The sequence below is a fragment of the Mus caroli genome, chromosome 11, assembly GCF_900094665.2.
Source record: "Mus caroli chromosome 11, CAROLI_EIJ_v1.1, whole genome shotgun sequence".
Taxonomy (NCBI): Eukaryota; Metazoa; Chordata; class Mammalia; order Rodentia; family Muridae; genus Mus; species Mus caroli.
Window position 1 is genome coordinate 115,755,019 of NC_034580.1, and position 27,179 is coordinate 115,782,197.

Below are 27,179 nucleotides of genomic sequence, written 5' to 3' on the forward strand. Positions count from 1 at the left end.
AAAAAAAAAAAAAAAAAAAAAAAAAAAAAAAAAAAAAAAGACTCACCCACCTGTGTGAGCCAAATGCAGACCAAAAGGAAGTTTAGAGAGCATAGCCCATGTCTAGATTGGAAAGGATCTGGAGCCCCGTGTATGTAACTTGCTAGGTGGCAGTGGCTCATAGCCAGGGTAGTTCAGGATTGTTTGCACATTGTTGCCCTGGTCTTCCTCCAGCCCTGTGCAGGATACTCCATGTTGCTCATAGGAGGAAGACACCAGTTCTCCGAGGTCATATCACCTTTCGAGCTGAGCTGAGCTAGGTCCCCAGGCACCATGCCCAGCCTAGTGTTGTTTCACTACCTCCAGACCCTGGGACTCTACCCTTTCTGACCTCCATTTCGCTTCTCTGTCTCAGAATGGACCCATGCCTTCTCTGTTTGCCACAACCTCCCCTCCATGGCTCAGGCCAGCCCACCTTCCTCGAGATCAGTTCTGAGCCAGTCCTCTCCAAACACCATTGTCTCCTTCACTTCCATATCTAGAAGTTGACTGTGCAAGCCCGGATAAACTCTGTTCCCCCCTCCACAGCCTGGATATCCCTGAGCTGGTGCTGGCCTGCCTCTCCAGTCAGCTCCTGAGCCACCCACTCACCCTTTCTGCTCGTCAATAACAGTGTAGCTCTAGGCCTGGAGCACCATGCAATAGTGTTTGTGAAATTGAATTGAGTTGAACTTATGTGAACTGAATTGAATTAACTTTCAGACAGCCTCGGCAGAAATGCAGATGGCAGACACATCAGCCGTGGGTGTGACTCTGATGTTCTGTCTCCTGCCTTGCAGGTCCGATGTGCGGCTGTATTTGCCCTGGGCACCTTTGTGGGAAATTCTGCTGAGAGGACAGACCACTCTACCACCATTGACCACAATGTGGCCATGATGCTGGCTCAGCTGATCAATGATGGAAGCCCCATGGTCCGGAAGGTATGTGGGTGCCAGCTCAGTAGCTGAAGTTGGGGCCCATGGCTGTCTCATGTGCCTGGAGCTGAGCCAGAACAAAGGGCCTCATGTCCCTCATATGTGCATCATTTGATCTTAAATGTCTGCCCAACTCTTTTCACAGTGTCTTCATTGCTCATCTCTGTTCACTTGAGGGTACTGAGCTAACTGGCTTTGCTACAGCTTTTACACAACAGCTATCTACTGGACACAGGCACATGGCACTGGGTCTCTAAAGGGCAGTGACAGTCTGTGCAGTATCCCCCTATGTCACCTTCCACTTGCCAACAGCAGAGTCTTATTTCTCTGCTCCCTAAGGGTCACACCTCCATGAAAAGATGGTTTCGGGTGACCTTGATTCCCGACCCCTGGGCCCAAGCCAACAAGGCCTTGAGGGAAAGGCTCTGACTTCCTGGCCGTTCATGGTGGAACAGAGGCTGTGTATGAGATGGGCAGTCCAAACTATTCACAGGTGACTCCCCATGTGTGGGCTGCCACCGAGAGCCACTGGGCTTCCTTTTCAGCATTGCTTGTCTTATTTTTAAATGAGTTATTTCTTTCTATTTTATGTGCATTGGTATGCACATTACCTTCATATATGTCTGTGTGAGGGTATTGGATCCCCTGGAACTGGAGTTACAGACAGTTGTAAGCTACCATATGGATGCTAGAAATTGAGCCCTGGTCCTCTAGAAGAGCAGTCAGTGCTCTCAAGCATTGAGCCATCTCCCCAGCCCCCTCCTCAGCATTTCTGAGTGGCAGTGTTGGCTCCCTTTGATGGTGGACCTTGGGAGGTTGGGCGTAGCTTTGGATTATCCTGAAGAACATCTCTGTGGCTAATGTGAGAATGATAGGCTTCACCAGTCTCAAAATGTCGGGGTATATTCATCTCCTGGCCTTTCTGAAACTTACCCGAGTACCCCCATGCCTCACCTTCTTATGAGATCTTTAAAATGTGTAGTGAGAAGCCAGACATGATGGCACACGCCTCTGATCCCAGCACTTGGGAGGTGAATTGAATCTATCAATTAGAGGTCGACATTGTCTACATGGTGAGTTCCAGACCAGCCAAAGCTACACAGTAAGACTCCCAACAAAAAAAAAAAAAAAAAAAAAAAAAAGCATGCTGAAGATTTGTATGTCCTTGTCACTGGTTCTGCTGCTGTCCTGTGCTTCTGGTCTGGTCAGCAGCATTCTTAGGCCTGCTTCCTTCACCCTGAGCCCAGGCCTTCCCCATCACTTCTCCTGAGTGGATATAGCTGCTACAAGCAGGATCAGCATTTTCATTAATCTTCTCTTAAAATTCTTTACCAAGTATGGTAAACCTTCTCCTTTCCAAAAACTGTTTAGACTAGAAAGGATGCTAACTGAAGTGCTGGAGACCTGGTATCAGGAGAAGTGTGGTTCTGACAACCCCAGGAGTGTGTCCTGAGGTCCCCACTGCAGCCCTGGGTCTGTTCTGCTTGTGACCTTGGTGGCCAGGAGTCCTTGATTCCAAAAGGTCCCAGTGTGCTTCACTTCACTGTGGTAGGCTGCATGGTGCTCAGTGGACTGCAGGGTGCATGCTGAGCCTCTCCTGAGGCACAGTGCTGTGTCAGCCTGTGGGAATGTCAGGAGTTAGCAGAGGCCCCCATGTGTTTATGCATTCCTGAGCTTGACAAGCAAGCTCTGTCTGTCCTGAGCTCTGAGTATAGAAGTTGGTATCAGCCCGTCCTCTACATAGTCTGGCTGAAGAAGACAGGCCAGATTTGGATAAAAGGGTGACTGGTAATCCTATGAGTAGCTGAGTCTCCTATTAATATATAGATTCCCCATGGGGAAGTCACCTGTGGGCTCAAAGTAGAACCCACACTTGTGGAACCCCAAGAATGAACTGTCACTGCAGGTCTGCAGGAACTAAAGCCCTTTCAGAGAAGGCATGCTCACACACACAGGGACCAAGTGTCACACATACTAGGGACCAACTGCCCCCACTCCCAGCCTCATCCTCTTGCTGCCCGCCCCACTCTGCCAGACTGCTGGGCTGCGGTATGCATGGCATGATCCCAGTGGCCCCGGAACTTTGAACAAGCTCCTCCCTGTACTTTGCTGGTTACTTGCTATGCACTTTTGACTGCCTGGGTACAGGCGCCCCTTGGTAACTTAGTCCCCACCACAAATCAGGGAGCACTCGTAGGCCAAGTTAGATGAGTTGATAGGCTGCAATGTGAGGGAAGGGATAGAGAAGAGCCCTAAGTCAGGGAAGCTTTGGTGAGGGGATAACACCAGCAGTTTGAAGATGCCAGCATCAAGAACCACATGCCAGGGCTAAGAAGACAGCTCGGTGGGTAAGCACTCTTGATGCCCTGCTTGAAGACCTGAGTTCAAATCCCCAACCAGAGTTTCTCTGTGGCACACATGTAAGTTCTGCTTGGCTGTGCTGGCCTGCTTTCTACACGGAAGAAGAAAGAATCCCAGGAACAAGCTAGTCAAACTGGCTCTGCCTTAATATATAAGGCAGAGTGTTCAAGAAAGACATCTGACGTCAGGCTCCAGTTGTACGTATACCACATGCACTGGAAAGGAGGCCATCTGAGTCCTGTGGAAGTCTTCCTGTGGAAGGCAGAGGCCAGCAAGGCAGAGCTGGCTGCTGGCTGGAGTGACAGCTCAGAGGGCGGGGCTGGCTAGAATGATGGCTCAGGTTAAGAGCACTTTCCTTAAACAGCAATGCTATTTTTAATGTCTTTTTTGTTTTGTTTTGTTATATTTATTTATGTATATGAGTGCTCTGTCTTTCTATGTCTGCATGACAGAAAAAGGCATCAGATCCCATTATAGCTACCCTGGAGGTGCTGGGAATTGAACTCAGGACCTCTGGAAGAACAACTAGTGCTCTTAACCACTGAGCCATCTCTCCAGCCCTGACTTGCTGCTCTTGCAGAGGACATGAGTTTGGTTCCAAGCACCCACATCAGGTGGCTCACACAGGTAGCTCACAATCTCTTGTAACTCCAGCTTTGGGGATCCAACATCTCAGCCCCCCTCACACCCACAGTAATGTGCACATAACTCAGCAAACTCATAAATAAAAATTAAAAATAAAGTAATATTTTAGAAGGTAGACGAATGGGGCTGGAAAGATGGCTCAGTGGTTAAGAGCACCGACTGCTCTTCCGAAGGTCCTGAGTTCAAATCCCAGCAACCACATGGTGGCTCACAACCATCCGTAATGAGATCTGACGTCCTCTTCTGGTGTGTCTGAAGACAGCTACATTGTACTTAGATATAATAATAAATAAATCTTTTTTTAAAAAAGAAGAAGAAGGTAGATGTACACTTGTTGAGGTGAGGGCAGTAGCAAGGTAAGTTGTAGTTTGGTGAGTCTTTAAGGTTCGTAATCTTTATTTTTGTGGAGTAAGACAGACCCAGCTGCCCACCTTCCTCAGCCATGTGACTGGGTCAGACTCAAACTGATGTAAATTGTCAGAGCTCCTGCTAAAGGAACGGAGACTAGGGGCTACTGGGAAGCACCATGGAGGCCAGGCCCAGTGCTGCTGGGGATGTGCAGATCTGCACTGGGTAGAAAATCTCAGCAGTGTAGAGCACAGAGCCCATCCCACGACCATGAAGCAGTCCGAGTTGTTCACCAGTGGGTGTGTGAGGCAAGGGCCCATGTGCGCAGCCTGGCACCGCTCTGAGCGTTGAGTGAAGGCATCGCCCATTCTCTAGCTGAGGTCCCTTGGGCAGACCTTCTGTGTGTTCAGGGTAAAATAGAAAATATTTAGTACATGCCTTCTGTCATCAAAGGGTTGCTCTATGCAGATGCAGAGAGCCTTTGTCCTTCCTGGGCATAGTAAGGACACTCCAGGTGTGAAATACACTCCCGACCTTTTCCTTAAGTCACAACCTCACCCCTGGTGGCCTTTTATGAACCAAAGTGGTGATGCTAGATTGACCATCAGGGCAGCAGCAGCTTCTTCCACTTTATACGGGTGTGAAGGGAGAATGGGAGGTTTCTAGACAGATGACTCTTCTTCCCCAGAGGGGCCTGGTGGGTACCAGCTTGTGGGGTCTGTCTCAGAATCCTTATCCCTGACACAGATAGAATTAGCTCTGTGGTGATGGGTCAGGCAGCCTCAGGTTGACAGTGTTTAGGAAGACTCAGTAGGCCCTCACCTTTGGTCTAGTCTACCTCAGCATCTGAGGATGTCGAAGGGAAGGTAGAGACCAATGCAAGTCCCTGGGCATAATTGGGAAGTTGCAGTGGGTCTGAGTGCAAAGCAGTTTCCCATCATATCCATGGTAAGCTTGAGGCTTTGGGCACAAAGCTACTGGAAAGTCAGCCTGGAGCTAAGATGGGAGAAACAAAAAAGTGTGTGTTTGAGGTGTGTTTGAGAACCTCAGCTCAAGGAGGCCTGGCTGCAGCACCTCAGCAGAGCTCGGGCATGGCTGTGTAAGCAGACAAGGGTCTCTCTAGCAGACCTTTGTTTTCTGCAGCCAGCTTTCTCTTTACAGAGACCACTGTTCATGTTGACAAGCTTACAGTCCTTTTGGCTTCCTTTTGCCTTTCTGTCTATAAACATTTAAGTTGTAGTGCTAAACTATCATAAACTGTGTAAATCCTGTCTTCTCAGACTCAGGCACTGAGGTCTAGTTGTCATTTTAATTCAGGGACTTTTCTCATTCATAGTGACTGGAACCCACTCTAGCTAAGTTAGCTTCTTGCTCACTGTAAAAATGCTTCACCCTCGTAGATTGTTATGCCCTGGGTTTCCTGTTTACCCCAGAGATATGGCACTGCCACTACCACCATCTCCTGATTCTAGTCATGTCTCCCAGTAGTCTCTTCCTCTGTCCTACCCTCACCTGATTTAACCAGGGAGCCTGCATGGGACTGACCAAGCCCTGCACATAGATATTGTAGTTATGTAGGTAGCTTGGTCTTCTTGCGGGACTCCTGATAGCAGGAGCAGGGGGCTGTCTCTGGCCCTGTTGCCTGCCTGTGGGCCACTTCCACTAGCCCCAGTAGGAAGGGAGGTGCCTAGTCCTGCTGCAGCTTAATGCCAGGGTTGGCTAATGTCCATGGGAGGTCTCCCCTTTTCTGAAGAGAAATGGGGGATATATAGATGAGGGGAGATACAGGGTAAGGATTGGAAGGACAGGGAGGAGAGGAAACTGTGGTAGGATAATTAATTAATTAATCAATCAATTAAAAAGAATGCTTCAGTTTATCATCTGTACCCACCTATCCATTGGTGGGATCACAAGAGGCAGTTTCAGGCTCGGACAGGGTCAGAAGCCTAATCGTAAATATTTCAGGGAATGTAATTCACATTCAGAAAGCCTTGGACTGATAATTGGTGCCTAGCAATGAGCAAGCAGACTAAGGCAGGTGTGCCTGCTTTGGGAGACTCCTCTTGACAGCCCCTGGCCTGCTGCCTCCACAGCCCCCACCTCCTCTGCACTTGTGCTCCCAGCTGTGCAGCCCTGTTCTAACTGGCTGCCTCCTGGAGTTGACTTAGACATTAGTGTGCGGATCTGCTGCCCAGTCAATTTCCTGCCTCTGTAGACGTAACTGTCGCTTCTCCCTCTCTACAGGAGCTGGTAGTGGCTCTGAGTCACCTTGTAGTCCAATATGAAAGCAATTTCTGCACTGTGGCCCTGCAGTTCATGGAGGAAGAAAAGAACTACCCCTTGCCTTCTCCAGCAGCCACAGGTACAGGGGTTGCTGGGAGCCTGGGACCTCCTTCCTGGCCTTCACCAGAACAATCAGTGGCCTGGGTTCGGCCAGGTCTGAGCATGGCTCTCTGATGCGGTGTCTCAGGCCTTTAGAAGGGTACACATATAGGAAAAGGGCCGTGCTGACCCTCTTACTGCTCCCCTTCCTTCTTACCCTTCTTGGAATTCAAATTTGGGGACATCTTGAAAGATGGCCCACCTCTGCAGTGGAGCGTGCTGAAAAGAACATTAGCTGTCTTCCTGTGATGAGTAATTGAATCACATTGTTGTCGGCCTCATGTTGCCGTGAGTCAGGGTAGGAAGCATCTCTTCTCACATTTGTCCTTTTCGCTGGAGAGCACAGTCATCTTCTGTGCTCCTATTTCATTGCCCCCTCCTCCCTCCCTCCCTCCCTCCCTCCCGACCACAGGAAAGAGACTCGTGACCGATAACAAAGCATGCCTCCTTTCCGTCTCCTGGGAAGGAGGTAAAGCCGGAGCCGGCTGGCTGGAACCAGCAGGAAGGTGGAGGGGCAGCCGCCAGAAGGCTGGGGTCCTGCCAGGTGCAGGGTGCTGAGCACCCCTCTGTCACTGCCTGTGCTACCTAACACCAAGCGCCTCAGAGCTACTCTTCCTTCGGGTCCACGCTCTTCTGGGATTTAGTACTCAATGTCTACAAACAGTACCTTTGATCAACTAAGGCCCACACTCAACACCAGGGATTGACAGGGAGGCCCTGCCACAGTCCTTCTTGTCTCAGGAACACCAATATCCCTGTTGCCATGGCTGCAGACTCCAGCATTCACCCTGCTCCCATCCTGAACCCCACTGCTAACTCTTTTCCTTTCCCCCCTCTTTCCTAGAGGGAGGGAGCTTGACCCCAGTTCGAGACAGCCCATGCACCCCCAGACTCCGTTCAGTGAGCTCCTATGGGAACATCCGAGCCGTCACTACAGCTAGGAACCTGAACAAATCTTTGCAGAATCTGAGCTTGACGGAAGAATGTAAGATTCCAGAAACTAGTATTTGGGGTGGGAAGGTTTGGTGCACTCTTCACAGACATTTATCAAAAATGCTACTGTGCCCCGTGACCCTGCCCTCTAGAATATGGGCCTGATATCTTGTGTGCCAGAGTGACAAGTGACCAGCTGTTCTTGAGCCAGAATCTTCCTTCCAGATGTGGACTTGGCAAAGACCTGGTTTAACATCCAGATCAGTCAGGCCAGAGTGCGTGCGACTGATAGAGGGGCCCACCAGTTTATGCACACACATGTCTATTAGTATGCTTGTGTGTGTGTACATGTGCCCACTGTGAAGAAAGCTCACGTCTCAGACAGGCCATTAACTGTAAGACCCTGACCTCCTTCCTGTCACACTCTGGCCAGCGGGCAGCTCAGTGGCCTTCTCTCCCGGGAACCTCAGCACCAGCAGCAGTGCCAGCAGCACCTTGGGGAGCCCTGAGAACGAGGAGTACATCCTGTCCTTCGAGACCATCGACAAGATGCGGCGTGTGAGCTCCTACTCAGCGCTCAACTCCCTCATAGGTGAGTCCTTGCCGCATGTGATGCCTTTTCTGATGCCTGCACGTCTTCCCTTGCCAAGGGTTTGCTCTATGCAGAACAGCACACGCCTTCGTTTGGTCAGAATATGAGCCAAAACTCTCTCTACTGGATGCAAAAGAATAAGAATTAACTGGAGCTTGAAGAAGTGAGGAGAGCATTTTGCAATGGGACTGTATTTTACAGGCTGGTCCAGGGCTATGTGAGCTTGCTGGCTCTGCCAGGCAGGAAGGCTGCCAGACGAGTCCATCTGTCTTTCTCTGCATTCCTCCTGTGTGCTAGACCCTGGCAGTGATGAGCGGTGGCTCTCAGCTAAGACATCCTGCTTATCTCAGCCAGGATGAAGTGGGTGCTCTGGTCTCTGGTAGGGAGAAGCCAAGGATGATGTTCACTGTCCCAGTGCCCAGGAGAGCCCTGCAGTAAGCAGTGAGAGTCAAGAGCCTGATGCATAAGGCAGAGAGAGGGTGTCAAGAGTCCTGAAGGGCTCTCCATGCTCACCTACTAAACCTCTACCCAGACTAGCAGCTTGATCCTTCACTGCCTGGAAACTGGGGTTTAGTGGCCAGCATTCTCTGATTCGGCCGTGAGTGGTAACCCCTGGACTTTGCTAGCATCACACAGGAGATGAGAATTAGCTGAGTTTTCTTGCTGTGTACCTGTGCTCATCCTCAAACCGTGGAGTTGAAATGTAAGCCCTAGGTCCGCCACACTTCTCATGTGGTTCATCTTGGTAAGACCCTGTGTGACATGCACAGTGTAGCCTGGGGCCCTGGAAGCTTTCTCAGGCTCAAGGGCTGGGAGCCAGGGCCTGTTACAGGCAAGCTCAACCTTCTTGTCTGGCAAGTTAATACTAGTGTTGTCCTCAGTTTTGATCTTGGAGATGGCAGGGGTAAGGACACACACCAGCTTACATATCAGTGTGAGAAGGTGACACCATATAGATCCTAGTGTTTGAGAGGGTAGCAGAGGAAGATGAAGCAGACACATCTGGGCTCCTATAGATGCTGCTGAGCCCCATCTGCTGTGGCCCTCAACTAAATGTGTGTCTGTCTGTCTGTCTGTCTGTTTATCTGTGTATCTCAGTATGTATATGTGTGTGTCTCTGTGTATGTGTGTATCTCAGAGTGTGTGTGTGTGTGTGTGTGTGTATCTGTGTATCATTCACATCTTGGGAATTTGGATGGGATTGCAGCTAGAGATGGCTCAGTGATTCAGAGCACTGGCTACACTTGCAGAGGACTCGGGTTTGGTTGCCATTACCCATATGGGAGCTCTTAAACGTCTGTAACTCCAGTTACGGGGGATCTTATACCCTCTTCTGGCTATGTTAGCACCAGATACATATATGGTACACACATACATACAGGCATGGCACTTATACACACAGAAGAAAAAAACAAAATTTGAGGGAGGAAGTTTCCAAGTGAGTAGATGTTGAGAAAGAGAAGAAAACATCAACCTTCCTCCTGGCCAGCTTTCTCCCTGTTCAGTGTGGGGGTGCCCACGTCCACATGGGGACCTCAGAGCTTAACTTGCAGAATCCATTCCTGGCAGCACGTGCCTGTTTAAAGCCAATTTCTTCTTTCATTTCAACCAAAGAATAGCATTCTCTTTAGCCCCTTTCTCTGCATGTTGCAGAAGAGGTTTTAAAACCATGACAACCTGGAGCACACACTTACACGTGTTCACACAAGAGCAGCTCCCTTTCAGATGCCCTGTCCTGTGCCCCTCTCAGATCTGCTTTACCAGAGTGCTTCCTGAGGTGACCTGCTCTCTGCCTCTATGGTCACCTGACACACAGGGCCTGGCCCAGTGGGTGCACGGATCTGCACTCTGTGAATATGTAGATCTTCCACATCACCACTTTTCTTGTTTTCAGTCAGCTGTGCCCAATGACCACATAGATCTCCTAAACACCCCTCCTCCCTCCCTCCCTCCCTCCCTCCCCTTTTCCGGGCCTCTTTCCCTATGGCACACATGTGCCTTTGATCTAACTGCACCACGCTCCTATCTGTGGAGGTTCTGGCATGCCAGGTGAGGCTGGCCTCGGCTCATGCCTTCCTTCAATAAGGATCTCAGCTGGACAGCTCTACAGTGTGCTCCTTCTAGCCCCTGGGAGATTTGATGTAACCTCTAGGGCTCAGAGCAAGGTAGTCTTGCGAGGGGAGGGTCCTCCTTGACAGAGCATCTCGGTTGTTTTCATGCTCTTCTTGACCTAGCTGTACCAAGACTCATGGCTGTCATTTTTATTATCAAATTTCTCAAGAGTGGTCTTGATTATTATTATTGGATGTGTGTGTGATGTGCTGTGGGTATCTTCATTGCTACGGCACACGTGTGGAGGTAAGAGGACAACTCTGTTCTTTTCCTTCTACATTTCATGGGCTCTGGGGTTGAACTCAGCTCATCAGGCTTATACCGGAAGTACATTCTACTGACTGAGCAGTCTCGCCATCCCTAAGGTCGTTTCCTGCTGCTGTATACAGTGAGCAGCCTTGCCTGTCCTAGCCTTCCACCTCGCTCCGTGTCCCTGAGGCTCGCCCATGAGCATAGGCCTGCCCAAAGTGGAAAGAATCTGAAGAGGGTGTGGTAGATCCGTGGATCCCCTCTACAGCACCCTCCTTACCCCTTGTCAGTAGTGCCCACCGTGCACAAAGCCCATGCCCACACAACTCTGAACCCTGGCCACAGATGCCCTGCCAAAACTCCAGCCCCAGCAGGGAAAGTACTGCCATTGTGTACACTCTGCCTTCCTGCCTGTCAACTCTACCTTCACCAGAAACTCGTACCAAGAGAGAGAAAGGTATGGTCTCACTTCAAAGCCACTGGGAGCCTCAGAGGACAGGGACAGGGTTTTTACAACTCTGCTGAGCAGTGACATTTTGTAACGTGTTGAAAATGCATCACCATGGTAACAAATCCAAGGTAGAGCTAATGCTGAAGGAGTGAGAAAAGGAAGAGTCAGAAGCACAGACCTCCCCTCACCCTCACTCTCACCCTCAGCACCAGCCCAGAGCCCTGATCCTGTGTGCATTCCTGCGGGAGCCAGCAACCCCAGAGCCTAAGCCTGGGAGACTAGAGTGGGTCAGGGCTGAAACCCCAAGCTCCTGCCTTACTCAGACAGGGGTAGGGTGACTCCAAGGAGAAGACATCAGCCAAGAGCCCCTGTGAGGACTGCTCAGTCAGCATTAAGGTGACAGACAGCCATTAGCCACCTCTGTTCTTCCCTATTTTCCTCTTGTTGAGGAGTCAGGAAGCACGACGAGCCTTTTCATCCCGGCATAGTAGTGAACTGGTGAGGCGCTGAGTGTGCACCAAGGGGCAGAGGCTACACACTTGTCTGCCCTAACTGAGAGAAATCCAGCAGGAACTTACTGGAGAGAGTAAATGCTAGGAACGTAGCTCAGTGGGGGAGTGCTCACATATCACACACAGTCCCTGCTGTGGTGACCAAAGCTTAGTGGGTCATACGAGGATGCTGAGGGTCAACTACAAAGACCATGCAGATGTTCCAGGGTCACTGGAGATAGGAGGCCAGAGCAATGGGTCAGTATAACACCCCCAAAGGTTCCATCCATCAGGCCGACAGCTTAGACTCAGAAGGGAAAGTATAACTGGATTTACTCTGAAGCACCATGACAGGGGCACAAGGAAGAACAAATGCTATGGCCACATACACACGCAGCCACCACCACCCACCACCGCCAGCCACTGCTACCACTCCCCCAGCCCTGGGACCTGTGTTTCTAAAGACTGGCAGAAGTCTTGGCCATTTCCAGATCATCAGAGGACCTGACCTCACTCTGCCAGCTCTTCAAGCCCCAGACGAGGACTCGCAGCCTCGTGTCTATATAGTCCTTTCCCAATAAGGCTCTGAGGTTCAGAAACAGCTGCAAAGCTCTGAGAGACTGCACTTCACCATATGCTATTCAGAAAGCTGTGGCCACTGCTCTGAAAATCAATCCTAGAACATCACGGTCTTTTATTACTTCTAGTCTAGACATGAAAATAGATCCTTGGCCCTTCTAGAGCTTAGCAAGTAGCAAGTTGCAGGCCAGGCCCAGTTCCTGCCTCTGCTTTGAGTCCTTACCTCAGTCCCATGGGCCCTGATCCCTGTGTGAGGGTGGCAGGTTGTATTTTGGAGATGTTAAGACAGGGCAGTTGATTTGGCAAGGAGACAGGGAGAATCACTCCTGGCAAACCAGGGCTGATGTGAAATCAAGAGGTAATTTGTAACCACAGCTTCGCTTTCCACTAAGACAACTGTGCCTCCCATCCCAGTCAGAGGGTGGTAAAGTTTAGAGTTGTGTTCTCTGCTACACAGTGTCACACAGAACTCAACATCCACTGTCAGCCCAGTCACTGAGATAGGCTTTAAACTACACAGTAATATTTACAAGTGTCTCCCTTTCTCCATGTCCTGCACATTGTTAGACTTTTCTGGTAGTGTTCTGTGGGTTCCTGATTCTAAAGGACTCCCCAGAGGATTCTGTATCTGCCACCCCAGCCCATGAGGCCACAGGGGCTTTAGGACTCCACCTGTGACTACCTACTCTGTTCAGTGTGTGCTGAGTTTGGTCGGTAAGCTGAGGGAGGGAGGGAGGGAGGGCCAGTAGAGCCCTCATTAGTCATGCACCAGCCCCTCCCCTGTCTGCTACAGTTACTCTCTCCCATCCCCTTCCCCAGTGTGACGTCAGTTCGTCAGTCCTACATCTGAGTAACATGGTTCACCAGAAGCTTCGAGATCCCTTACAGCTTGGTGCCACGTGGCAACTGAGCTTTGCAGGAAGCTGTTTCCTATGCGGTGTGTCACTCCCCAGGAGGATGCCCGAGAGTACCAGAGGTAGCCGTGTGAGCACTTGCTGTCTCTTAGAGAGGAGCTGCCAACTCCATCTGAGTGGCCAGTTCCCTGTCTCTCAGGGGAAACTGAAAGCAGAGCATGTGACCCTGTCTCTATAGTACACTCAAAGCCACCTCCTTCTCCTCTCCTCTTAGCTGCTGCTTAGCAACTCCATACCTCAGAGCTGGAAATCAGATCTGAGGACATTTGGCCCAGAGAGATTCTAAGCTGATTGTACTAGTTTTCTTAGACTTTACTTGTAAATCTAGCCCAGTGTTTGGAACTGTAGAGTTTTAAGTTGAAATGTCAGTCCTCTACTTCTGAGCTGTAGCCACATGAGAGAGCACGGAGTGAGAAGGCTGCTTTCTTTGGATTTTCCTGCCACTGTGCAACCCAAGCTACATCCAGGTTTATCACGGGCCTAGGTCTCCTGGCACATGTGCCTTCCTGCTTACTGCTTCCTGGGCTCACTGGAGGCTTAGAACTACTGACATCGAGTCTCTGCAGTCCTGAGTTGTCGCCTTATAGAGATGCCTGTCTCCGCTGGACACATGGCTTAATGGTTAGGAGCTCTCTGTGCTCTTGCGGGAGATGTGGGTTCCGTTCTCAGCACCTCTGATGCATAACTCCAGGTCCAGGGATCCGATGTCTCCTTTGACTTCACTCAGTTCTTACATGCACTTGGTGCTCATACATACCCTCACACACACACACACCATTTTTTTAATTAAATAATTATTTTTTAAATTCCTGTCTTAAGACTTAGCCCCTCAGTGACAGGCAGTAATGCCTTACTCAGCTCAAAAGAGAAGCCCTGTATTCAGGAGCTGAGGTGCAGCTCTCTTGACCTCAGCACCCTCTTAGTAAGTGGATATACATAGCTGCCATGGCTCAGGCTTTGCCCTACACAACCCAGGATTAATGGAAGGGAAGTTGGATTCACTTCCCATCTATAGAAGAGCACGCAGGTTAGCAGTCATTAGAGAGTGGAAGAGCAGAGCTCAACAAGTCACAAAGTTCATGTAGAGAGGGCAGTGGCCACAGCTGTGCATCCCACATAAACTGTACATCTGGCAATGCTGCCGTCTAGGAACCTAGAACAGGGGAGGAAGTATGCGTGGGAAACTAGGTGGTATTCTCTAAACAACAAAGTTATCTGAGTGCAGACCATTTTTTAGCCTTTAGAAAGCCCTATCATCAAAAGATGAGACCTGCCTGCCAGGCATAGTGGTGTACCTTTAATCCCACCCAGCACATGGAAGACAGAAGCAGGTGGATATCTGTAAATTCAAAGGCAGCCTAATCTATATAGTGAGTCCCAGCTAGCCTTGATATACAGTGAGGTCTGTTTCAAAAAAGGGATGGGGGGGAATGAGACCTGTATGATAAAGCTTGTTTACTAAGAGAATTCTTTTTAACTTTGTGTGTTAGTGTGTATGTGTGTGTTTGTGTACGTGTGTCGGTGAGTGTGTTAGAGAGAGAGAGAGTGTGTGTGTGTGTGTGTGTGTGTGTGTGTGTGTGTGTGTGAATGCAGGTGTGCTATGCATGTGGTAGTAAGAGGAAATCAGTCCTCCCTTTCATGGTGTGGGTTCTGGGAATTGAGTTCAGTCGTCAGGCTTGATGGCAAGAGACTTAACTTGCTGAGCACTGGGAAGCTGCCTGCAGCCCCAGCTCTAAAGTTCTCCTTCCTGATAGCATGGGGTGCTCAGAAAATAAACTACCTCAAAAGCCACCATCACATGCACAGGGATGGAGCTACTTGCTACTAAAAGATCTCCTGTTTCTCTCTTGTAGGAGTTTCTTTTAATAGTGTTTACACTCAAATTTGGAGAGTCTTACTGCATCTGGCTGCTGATCCCTATCCAGATGTTTCTGATTTAGCCATGAAAGTCCTCAACAGCATTGCTTACAAGGTATGTGTATGAGAGATCATCACTGAAGTGCTCACAGTTTTGCTTCTGTGTGAATATTCAAATAAGGAGCTCCAGGGATATCCAGGCCTACACAACAACAGCTTAAAAAATAAACAACTTTAAGCAAGCGTTTTGAACTCAGAGCTTCGTAGTACATCGTAGTACATCCGAACTTCACTTGCATTGCAGCTTCAGACGCAAAGGTGTGATCTGTAGTGATTTATTCTTCTAATTCTCATGTCTTAAGTTAGCAAAGCATAGTCTCCTTTGGGGATAAGCACCTCCTCCCATTCCTTTTTATGAGAATTTAGCCTAATCCCAAGACTGAAGAGTGTCAGGCAGAAGTTCAAGAGACCTCCCCTGTACTCTACTCTGAAAATCCTATCCCCTCTCTGCCCCCACCTTTTCCCAGGGTCTTGATGGTTCTCTCACCCTTAAAGCATTGAGCTCCTGCTGGGTTCTCCTTCTGGGCTCTGTGGATGGTTACTGCTGGAAGCCACTTACCCCCATAAGCTGGGATAATTGTTTATGTTTCCCATCTGTAAAGGATCTAGCAGCCACTGTACATGTGGTTTCTGAAAACATTTGTTTGGTGTTTTTCTATTTGTTTACTAAGTTAGACAGTTCAGCTTTCATAAGTGGCACAAACTAGAATTCATATGAATAAAGCTTTTTATAACTTTTTCATAAAATTTTGAGTTTGCAAGAAAAGGGCCCGTGCCTAGTGTTCAGAGGGTCACTTAGGTGGTAAGGGCAGGATCAGTGGCTTTCCCAATCTAATCCTTGTTTATTCCTGGGAGGTATGGAGCCCTGCCCTCGTGCTGTCTGGCTGAAGCAGGGGTCCTTATAGCAGCCACATCTGCAGTTGATGGCCTATTTGCTGCTGCCAGCTCTTCACTGCAGATGTGTTCTGGGCGCCTAGTTCTGGCTCCTCCTTGGCTGATTGAAATGTCTCACTGGCTGCAGTTGCTACTTGTGCAGCCCTGGTAGTGTCACACGTGGTAGTAACAGCCTCCCTGCACTTTTAGATTCTGGGCTTTAGATTCAAGATGAAGCTACACTTCTGGGCATCCTACACATAGACTTGTTGGAACAGTGGAGATTTTGCTGTTTTTACTGCCCAGTAATCTTCCAGCTGAATGCCCGAGTGTTGCGTGTGCCCAGCCTGGGATAGCCCAGCCTTACTCTGTTCACCCCCTGTGGTACCAGGCACTGGCCCAGTGAAATCTAAAGGTTTTATTGTTTAATAAAAAAATTAAACAGTTATTACAGTTTGTATTTGTTGCACATTATGGTATGAGGCCAAAGGAAGGCAAGCAAAAGGAAAACAGGAAACAAGGTGTGTGTGTGTGCGTGCGTGCGTGCCCCCATGCCACAGCACTTGTGGAGATCAGAGGACAGGGGGAACTGAATTGCTTCTCCATTTCTATTATGTGGGTCCCTCAAGCTCGGGTCTTTAAAAAATTATTTCTAGTGTAATCGTCCTAACAGTTTATGTGGACATGAAGTCTCTGATGTTTAAAGTATGTAGGCAGTTCTGTCCCTTCATCACAGTTCCTGACACAAAGCACTCTGATGGCTTAGTCTTTGCCCTTGGAGGCACAAGGCAGCCTCCTGACGGCCATGCTTAACCCAGGCTGCACAGCTTAGGACTTGCACTGAGGGAGTTCTCACCTGGTTGGCTCAGCGTCTAGAGTATATTGGTCATGGCGAGTCAGGATACAGCTCTCTGTATTTATCTTTCAGTGCATTGATGTATTTGCCCTTACAGATACTGTGCCTGAATTATTTAACACTGTAATCCTGGTGCCTGATATTGAATTCATGACTATAAGTTCAGTGCTGCAAACACAGCCTTGGGTGTTAAACAGTATCTTTTTAAGAGCTTCAAGTGCACAGAGCAGTAGGGTGCAGCTTTGACCTAGACCTGGGCTTTGAGGTTGTATTTTATGAATGCAGCTCTGAGCTGGGAGGGTGCGTACTCTCCACTGTAAAGTAATGTGCCTCCTGCCATGGTAGCAAGCTACAGCCACCTGAGAAGCAGCTGAGCACTCTCAGGGCAGCAGTCCATAAGGATGCCTGAACTCCAGCAAAGGAACATTTGGCTGCTATGTCTGTTCTGCTTCAGTGGCAAATCCCAGTGTGCACATGCCAACAGCTGGAGGCACACCACAGCCAAGGTTTCAGAGACCAGCATGGGCTGCCCTTGGGAAGGGTTCATGTGTGTATGTGTGTGTGTGTGTGTGTGTTTAGAATAAGCACTGCTGACGAGTTCAGGAACATAAACATTATGGAAATTTTTTGTGAGTCATAATTTTAATTTTAAAAGATGCCTTATTTTCTCCTCTAGGAACTAAAGAGATTATATTTCACTTTATAAAGAAATGAACCTATTTTGCATTATTTAACTCTGAGGCCAAGTTTTTGTTCATCAGAGTCAAAACAGCCTTATTACTGTGAAATGCCCCCTAGAATTCTGCATCCAAATATGGAAGTTGCTACTAGCTATGTCTGAAAGAAGCCGCACTGCCTGACAGTGGCAGCCTGATCACACGTTTGTACTTTTCCTTCTGAAAGTGCAGAGAACAGCTCAGCTTCATGGAGCCTTCTGTGGTGCCATCAGCTGTTTTCTGCCCTCTCTTGGACTGAGAGTGGAGGAGGCAGAGCTCCAGATGTGGGTGCTGAGATCCAGCCACAGTGTGAGGGAGACGTACATGCAGTACATGCAGCCTCTGGATCTCACCTTCCCCACAGGCCTCGGAGACCAGGCACCCTGCAGGTCAGACAGTCCCCCTTAACCAGGGGGAGGCTCACACAGCCTAAGGAAAGGAAGACTCAGGTTGTCAGGCACATGTTCAAATGCTCCACTGAAGAAAAGGGCACTGGCTGGGGAGGTGGCCGTTGGTAGAATGCTTCCCTAGCGTCCACAAAACCACAGGCCCATCCCCAGAATCACAGAAAACTAGGAGTGGTTGTGCAAACCTGTAATCCCAACACTCAGGAAATGGAAGATGGAGGGTCAGAAGTTCAGGGTCATCTTCAGCTAGTGCGTGAGTTCAAGGCCAGCCTAAGATTAAATAAAGAAATGGCCCAAATGAAACTCCACACATTGTTCTATTAAGCATGTTACGGCTTAGCCTCTCAAGGGGGTGTAAGCAGGAGAACGCGAGTGTGAGGCTCTCCCTCCCTGTCCCCTGCTTCCCACTGTCAGTGAGTACTTGAGCACCACTTCCGAAATGCCCTACCCTCACCAGGTAGTGCCGATCCCAGACCAGCGAGGCTGGGTGGGGACATTCAGTGCCAGGTTTCTGAGGTCCCCTCCTGTGTTTGACTTTGACTCGTACAGAAGTCTGAATGTTCTTGTTGGAAACTTGTGAGAGTACTGAGCCCTGAGCATGAATGCCTTCCAGTGTGCCACCAGAAGTCACCAGCCCTCTTACAGGGCTCTGAACATGACAAATGATTCTTGTTGCGGAAGCTATGGGCAGAGAACACTTGCATGGTCTGGCAGGCCACTGCCAAGCTGGAAACCATGGGTCCTATGTCCAATTCTATTCCCTGAAGCACCCGTCCCTGTGTCCTGGGCAGGGAGAGCCCCTGAGTTCCTCAGAAACCTCCCTCCTAAAGCCTCTGTCCCCCATCACCTCCTGCTGCTGCTCCAGAGCTCCTGAGAAGGCAAAGTCTACAGCTAAACTCTTCTCCCTTGTAGACTTGAGGACTCATGGCTGTCAGGCTAGGGACAGGGGGATGCCCGTAGAGCAGCCTGGGAACTTCAAATGCCAAGCAAACGTTTGGGAAGCACGCACACTACTCTCACAGGTAGAATGCAGTGCATCGCTTAAGGACTGGTTCCAGCTTCATCTGCTACTTGTATTAGAATAAACTCGAGGGTTGTCTGGGAAAAGGAAGCTGTACGCATAAATGGTTTGTGTCTGATTGTGACATTGTAGGGGTGGTGTTCCAGGTAGTGACTGAGTGATTTAGAAATGTAAGAGGTCTGAACAGTGACCCCCCCCAGAGCAGAGCTCTTTCAACTGAAGGTTCCAGGGGGCTCACCTTCTCCCCTGAGCTCCTAGACGACACAACCTGCTGGTCCTGTGCTAATATAGGGGCCACTACATCACTAGGCCTTTGTGAAGCTGCCCCAGCTCTTTAAAGAGCAGAGAAGGTTCCTGCAAGCACACAGTCTGCTAGTTTTGAGAGAGAGGTCAGTAGCCACCCTGGCACAGGAGTATTGTTGACAGACACGTACTCAGCAGTCCTGCCCACACTCACCAAAGCACTGACCTCAGTGCTGCACCTCAGGCTGATGGGAGGCTCCTACACAAGAGCTCAGACCCTGCAAATGTTTGTGAACGGTGTGCACAGAACTTCCCACGGGGCTACGTTTAAAGAACTGATTGAACCTGCCTCTGAAATGTGGAAATTAAAAACAGGCCAGGTCATGTCTTCCCCTAGATTCTAAGTCCAGAGTGGCCACCTAGGACTCTGGTGAAGCTGGCTGCCCAGACAGCAGGCCAGACCTGCCCTCCAATCTGCCTCACCCCACTTTACCAGTTTGCCCTTTTCCCTAGTCATCTTCTTCCCTGGAAATGAATGTGTGCATCCTCATAGTGTGTGAGCATGAAGGGAAGAGCGTGCGCGCGCGTGCGTGTGTGTGTGTGTGTGTGTGTGTGTGTGTGTGTGTGTGTGTGTGTGTGACAAGAGTGATGCTCTTTATCTGGTTCTGGGGGTGGAGCCCAGGATCTGTCAGATACTAATTCTGTACTCAGTCATCAAGCCACACCCAACCCAGTGAGTTAATCTGTCGGGGGTGGTTTGCTCTGGGGTAAGTGAGGTTCCCATGCGCTACCTCTCCTGCCTCCTTGGTTTTCATGAACCCCTTTGAGGAATACAGGACGTTTGTGACTGACCAGCAGCCACAGTTCTGGGCTGTCTGGTGATGTAACACTCCAGACAGACAACAGCGTTTCCTGACCCCTCAGTACACCTGCCTGAGCTGCAGCTGCCTCCCCCAAGACAGAGCCAGTCTGGGCCCCTGAAAGGGCCACCTCATGGCTCTCAGATGAGAGGAAGACAGTACTGAGGACTATCCCCAGGTGGCCTTGAAGCAGGGGAGGAGCCTTGAACACCTCATGTTTCAGCTGCTAGAGCTTCTGCCGAGATAACTCCCCAGCCTGAGCCTCATAGGCTGTGATGAATGAAAGAGCAATCCCTTGTCCTCTGTCACCCCTGGGAGTGTCTCACTGAGGGCTTCTGACCTCTCTTGTCATTCTTCCTTTGCTCTCTTAGGCCACAGTGAACGCCCGACCCCAGCGAATCCTCGACACATCCTCTCTCACACAGTCGGCCCCAGCCAGCCCAACCAACAAGGGCATGCACATGCACCAGGTGGGGTAAGTGGCCTGCCAAGCCCCTCCGCCCCTGTGCTGGGTCCCCAATGCCACCGCCCTGCCAAGCCTTGCTTTCCTCTCTTTCCCTTCTAACATTTCCCCCTCTCCATCTCTTTCCCTTTGTCCTTTCTCCCTAGACACACAAGTACATGCGGATGTGTGTGCGCTCCAGGCCCCTTTCTAGATGTCTTCCCTATCCCAGGAACACTTCATTTGCATATCATTAATCAGGAAAAGTTGAATGAAGCCTTATTTCTATGACCTTTGGGATTTTTTTTCCCAGAGGCCCTAGGTTCTCTATGTAGGTGTGCAACAGGATGTGCTAGACAGTTGCTGCTCAGGAAGCAGTATGACTAGCCCAACTGTGACTGCGCACCCCAGCTCTATGTGACTAGCCTGAGGCGACTGGGCACACCAGCTCTAGATTGTGTTATCTTGTCCTCATAAACACTTGCCAGAGCACATCCAGCAAGGACAGTCCTCACTCAGCTTTGGCAAGTGGCAGGCCAGGCAGTTGAACATTCCCCGAGGTGACATTATCAAGGGAGAGAGCCTGGATCCTCATCACTACAGAGTAATCCTCAGTAAAACATGCTGTCTGCTCTTCTCTCAACTGCAGAGGCTCCCCGCCAGCATCTAGCACCAGCAGCTGCAGCCTGACCAATGATGTGGCCAAGCAGACTGTCAGCCGTGACCTGCCCTCCAGCCGCCAGGGTACTGCCGGCCCCACAGGGACACAGTACACCCCTCATTCCCACCAGTTCCCTCGGACACGAAAGATGTTTGACAAAGGCCCTGATCAGGTACAAAGGCCTGAGCTCTGTTGCAGCCCTTGTGCCCCGTAAGCGCTCAGTGTCAGAACAGCGTGCTGGGGACTTTGCTTTCCTGACATTCAGCATGGTACCTTAGTTTAGGGTCATTCTGCTCCCCACAACCCTGTGCCAGCCATTGCCTTCAAGACCCTTGGAGACACAGTGGCACCCAGGTCCAGCACCACTCTGTCTGCAGGTCTAGTCTCCATGCAGTACCTCCTCCCTAGGTTGGCTCATCTTGGCCCCTCTGTGAGTCCCAGTTAGCACGTGGAGTTAACTCGCTTCTTCCCCTTCTTAGACAAATAGCATCTGTCTCCACTTGATGTAGCTGCTGCTCTTCAGGGTTCGTTGTGAATGGCTTGTTTGGTTTTCCTATAAACATTTGATTATTCTATACAAGCAGGCACACTCCCTGCTTTTAACTAAGCTGTCAGAACAGTTTAGGAGAGAGGAATGTGCTCTGAGAGGCACAGAGATGGCACATCCTGTCAGCCAGTGCACAGTGGAGAGGGGTGCTCAGGATGTCCCAGCAGTAGAGACTAGGTTGTGTCATCTAAAAGGTAAAGGAGGAACTGCAGCTTAGAGCAGTAACACACACCTGGAATCCCACTACTCAAAATGCAGGCCAGAAGATCTGGTGTTCTTTCTGTATGACAAGTGAGACTGAATCCAAAGAAATGTAGGCACAGCTCCCTTGTAGGTTAACTGTAGAGCAGAATCACAATGTTAGTGGCTAGCAGGCCATGTGGCAGCCATTGATATCCCCACCCCTGCCCTGGGCAGCTCCAATGACTCTTAAGCACCTTGACAGCCAGTAAGTTCCGAGTACAGTCAGCATCCTGGTTGACCCCTGACATACTGGGAACAGGTGCAGAGGACTGTGGTCTAGGGGAGCCATGCACCAAGTAGAGGGTCTATGCAACCTTCCCCACATCAGAATTCTCAAATGGAGCCAAAGCCACTGCTTCCAGGAGGCCAGTGAGCCCATCTCCCACTATGACCCCTGAGAGTGGGAGGCCCTCAACTGCCAACATGCAGTCTAGGCCATTTCTTTAGCCCTGGGCTAAGCACAGGGCACTGGCAGAGGGCATGGAAGGAGAAGACGGCTGACCCTGGTGGCCAGGGCCTCCCTGTTCCCGTAGTGGAGAAGAGTAAAGGACAGTCATTTGAGCCTCATTTGAGCTCTGACTCACCTGCACTTGGCTGTGCCTTTGCCATTGTTTTCTGTGGCTGATGAAGGACAACCTGTGCTGGTTAGCAAGGACCTGGCACAGGCACATAAGCCAAGCACACAGGCCCGCCTGCCCATATGGCTCAGGTAATAGGAGTCAGCGAGACTGGGCTGGCCATGGGGAACAGCAAGGCAGACCCAAGGTCCTCAAGAGTACTAGGCAAGCACTCATCCACTGAGCCACACCCAGCCTTGACCCTGCTTCTCAGTCAGCACCCAGCCCTGCCCAGGAGCTTCAGACTGCAGCGAGAAGTGTTCACCTGGCACGGGGTTGTTCACTGTCACTTTCTCAAGTAAAACAAGTAGAGGATGCCAGGCTTACGGTCATGAGCATACAGTCCCAGCACTCAGGAGCCTGAGGAGCAAGACCAGGATTCCAAGCCAGCCTAGGCTATGTAGTGAGACCGTTTCTCAAAAACTAAAGTCAGTACAGGAACAATGAGCCTAAAGTGTTTTCTCCTGATTCTGCTCTCTCTCAAGACCACAGATGATGCAGATGATGCTGCCGGACACAAGAGCTTCATTTGTGCCTCTATGCAGACAGGGTTCTGTGACTGGAGTGCCCGCTACTTTGCCCAACCAGTCATGAAGGTGAGTGCTTAGTCCTGCACAGCCTCGGTGCCCCCGGAAGCTGGCGTCCTCTTGCGGCTTTCTCAATGCCACGTGCCCTTGCTGCTGCTTCTTATTCCTTGTTCCTCAGACTCCCTAGTGACACTAAGCCCATCCTATCCCTGTCTTTGGCTTGCTGAGCCCTGTTAGCCCAGCTGGAAGTCGTGACCTGAGCAGGTATCCTGGGATTTATGAACGGAGTTGGGGCTGTGCTCGTTATAGTCAGCCTCACCTTGGGTTCTGTGGCTCCTGTCATACTTTGCTTATTGTTGGAGGGTGACAGCAAACTGCTGTCATGGTGCAGGTGTCAACACCTAAGACCAAAGAGCCAAAGTCCTCCTGACTTCTCAAAGAAAGCACAGGCAAAGCCCTGCCATCTAGAACCTGCCAGCACTCCATGTCACCATGTTCTCACTGGCAGGGTCTAACTCTGTGCTGGAGTTAGAGTGAGAACATGAGTGTGAACCTCTCCCTCCCTGTCCTTGAGCCGTGCTTGGTGACTGAGTACTCTGGGACAATAGGGATCTGCAAACCTGTCTTCTGGTTCTTGCTCTGCTGTAGCTCTCTTGATACCAAGCATGGAGGGTAGGATTGTAAAGAAATCAGCCTGCAAATCTTCCAGGTGTGGAAGTCAAGCTGTAGGAACAAGACAAGGCCCATAGCTGCCCACTGCCCTTACTTCCCAGTGTCATGCTGTCCTCACAGAGGGGAACAACATGCCCTTCTGATTCTGGGACAGCAGTTAAGACAGGAAGTACATGGTCTGGACTTGTGCAGTGAGCAAGAGCTGCCCAGAACTCAGGGTGGGGGCACTCAGACACTGGGTAGAGCCATGTGGGCCAGCAGTTTACCAGCAGCGTGGCTTCCCAGGACAGTTTGTGCTATGGCAGGGGAAGTTAATATGTAGAATATAGAAACAGGCCACCTGCTTCCCTCTCACTGTGGTGGCAGTGACTGTCAGTAATAGTGACTCCCTGGGACACTAATGAGAAGCTTTCTTTGAAGACCTTGACAATTACTTGATCTCTGCCATCATTATGTGGTGACTCGGGGAAGGGCATGGGGGACTCAGAATGCATGGCCCTTAGACTTAAAACTGAAGCCAGTGTGTTCCCAAAGCACTGTCCTAGCGTGAGACACCATGGCTGAGTACAGGGCACTGGGTGAGCATCCTCAGATCTCAGACGCTGGCAACAATGGCTAGGCCTGATCCTGAGGAAGGATCTACTGTGAGGTGTGTACTGTGCTGGCTCCTCAGATCGGCATAGGCCAGTGCCTCCTTACTCTCCTGCAGTACATACGGCATGTAAGAGTTGCCACCACAGGAGTCAGGGACACAGACACTGCAGAGACAATGGCCAAGAAGAACCCCTAGGACAGTGGTTCTCAACCCATGCGAACCGCTGGGGGCTGATAGATCAGATATTTATATTATAACTCATAACAGCAGCAAGATTAAAGTTAGGAAGTAGCAACAAAAGTAAATTTGTGGCTGGGGGTCACTTCAATATGAGGAACTGTATTAAAAGGTCATAGCATTGGAAGGTTGAAAACCACTGCCCTGGGCCTATTGCCCCATACAGAAGTGGCAAGGAACATTTAACAAATAAGCAAACGTTTTCCTGGCGTGCTGATGAGCCTGTCGACGTCTCAGCGCTGTTTGGTTGCAGCCTGCAGTGACAGAGGGGAAGCAGGGCATGCTTTATCTTATTTGAAAGGCGCTTTAACCCTCATGGCATGTTGCTGTAATGGTGCATCAGGACCTTCTGCTGCTGGCCTGCATACAGGAGAAGTCAAAGTTGTAAGGCTATGGCTGCCTCTCAAGGAGTAAAGCGTGTCAGAGGCGTGTAAGGAACAAAAACAGCTTCAGAGAGGAAACGTGTCAGTGGTGTAGCAGGGATTGCCTCACGGTGCCACAGAATGCCTAATGAGGGGCACAGTCAGAAAGCAGAGACTGCTGGAGCTCACCTCACTTTCCCCTTTGCCTTAGTCCAGGATCCCAGGCGTGAAATCCCTACATCTAAGGTGGGTCTTCCCACCTCAGCTAACCTAGTCCAGATAATCCGTTCTAGTCATGCCACAGCTTTGTTTCCATGGAGATCTTGAATTCCATCAGGTTGACAGGATTAGCCATCACTGGCAGCAGTGAGCACCTAATGGTTAGGACTGAGTGTACAGAGCTCATGGCCAGATTCCATACAGGTCTATAGGACCCATGGAAGCCCTCTTCCTGTGCAAGACTCCACAGCTCAGTATCTGCTGTGTGACCCACAAAACAATGTTAGTGACAGCCTGTCCTGTGCTTAGAGGAAAAAAATACATTGAATTTAGTTTTGAATAGGAATGTTTTTCTTCTCTGAGTTGGAAAATGTCAAACACTGATTCTGTCCAGAACTTGCCTCCTAAAGGAGAGAAGAATGCAAACATCTAAAGATGCTGTTATAGTAGGGAATTGCCATGATGCCAGAGGGTGACTTGGCAATGCTGTCAGACTGTGTCTATCCCCAAGACCAGTGGCCCTTCTGAGGAGGGCATTCCTACAGTCACTAAATGTATGTTGCTAGTCCAAAGGTGTGTCATGTAACACTGTTTATAATACTTAAGAATTGCAAACCAAAACAGAACATTAATTAAGAACATTCATTTAAAATGCCACATCCATAGACTGGGTGGCACCATACAGACATTAAAGAGTCTGTGTTCTCTCTGGACACCATGAACAGAAAGTCCCAGCATGTCGGAGCACAGCCCTGCTCCTCAACCCAAGGCTTAAGGCACTTGCTGTGCAGCCCCTGCCCTTGGATAATTATGCACATCCATGAATCTGGCTCCGAGCACATTATTAAGTCAGAAAATGGGAATTGTGAGGCTAAATGAACTCACCATAATACACACAGCTTCAGCTTGATTTTGCTACATTTGCTCAAGGTGCTGCAAGGCCACTCTTGTACCTCACGCATGAGTTCTGAGTCTGTGTAGAAGCAGGAAGCCCTAGGCTGATTCTGTTGTCCTGCTGTGTAAAGCTGGAAAGGCATCACTGCACCCCAGAAGTGAGTGAGTGTGGCATAGGATGGAGTCCTGACTGCTCTTGACTCTGCAGCGGGAGGGCTGAAAGGACAGGAAGGCACCTCTGTCAGACAGGGTTGAACGCATCAGGGAGAACTCCTTTATGTAACCATGGGTCTCCAGAGACTGAGTGGAGAGGACCCACCCTCAGGACCTCTCTATACAGCTGCTCTGCACTGCCTGTGTGTGTGTATGTGACATGGCCTGTAAGACATAGTAAGAAGACCAATATCAGAGATAGGAGCTTGGCAGAGAGGAGCAACACACACACTCTTTCTCAAGGACACACCTCACAAGCTCACCGTGGAAAGGGAGCAGGTGCTGCTATCTCCAGACACTGGAAGAACCGCCCAACTCAAGAGTGAGAGACACTCCTTCCCAGAGCCAGAAACGTCACTGATCCAGACTCATAAAGGAGAGGGAACAGTCACCACACAGTCCACCCTTAGAGCCTGAGACACAGGCCCTGCTTACAGCTCTGCAACAGAGATCTTCCTCCTTTTTTTTTTTTTTTTTTTGGTTTTTCAAGACAGGGTTTCTCTGTGTAGCCCTGACTGTCCTGAAACTCACGTTGTAGACCAGGCTTGGCCTCCAACTCAGAGATTCCCCTGCCTCTGCCTCCCCAGTGCTGGGATTAAAGGCATGTGCCACCACGCCCGGCAGCAGAGATCTTCCTGATCACCAACAGGTCAGCTGGCCCCAGCAGGAGGCTCAGCAGCTGACCTCTGACCAGAGGAGGAAAGACACAGAAGCCCTGAGGTACCAACAGGAGGGCATAAAGTGAGCCCAGCTCAGCTCCACACATCAGCCATAAGAGACCAAGCTGTTTGCCTTGCTCTCTGCCATTCTGCACATTAAATGTGGGATTCATTTAAAAACTATAAAAAGTCCAAAATTGTCAGGTAGGCACTGTCAAGAGACAGAGCCAGTCATAACAGTACTCAGGTCTGAGGCAGCCCAGATGTTGGAGCTAACAGAGATGGAGTGTGAATAACTGAGTAGACAAAAACCACACAACAAGACACATGGCTCATACTGTAGATCCCAGCAATTGGGAGGCAGACAGAGAGTATTGTCATGAGTTTG

The 27,179-nt window shown here is 50.0% G+C and overlaps 1 protein-coding gene across 1 annotated transcript in view; it reads left to right on the plus strand.

Annotated features, from left to right (window-relative positions):
• Nucleotides 1-27,179, plus strand: part of Rptor (regulatory associated protein of MTOR complex 1) — a 299,725-nt gene that overhangs the window by 250,195 nt on the left and 22,351 nt on the right. The window contains exons 17-24 of the mRNA XM_021175441.2: nt 819-959; nt 6,552-6,669; nt 7,534-7,674; nt 8,056-8,214; nt 14,864-14,982; nt 20,275-20,378; nt 20,995-21,178; nt 22,899-23,009. Of these exons, the coding sequence (XP_021031100.1) occupies nt 819-959; nt 6,552-6,669; nt 7,534-7,674; nt 8,056-8,214; nt 14,864-14,982; nt 20,275-20,378; nt 20,995-21,178; nt 22,899-23,009 (1,077 nt within the window). The remainder of the gene's footprint in view (nt 1-818; nt 960-6,551; nt 6,670-7,533; nt 7,675-8,055; nt 8,215-14,863; nt 14,983-20,274; nt 20,379-20,994; nt 21,179-22,898; nt 23,010-27,179) is intronic.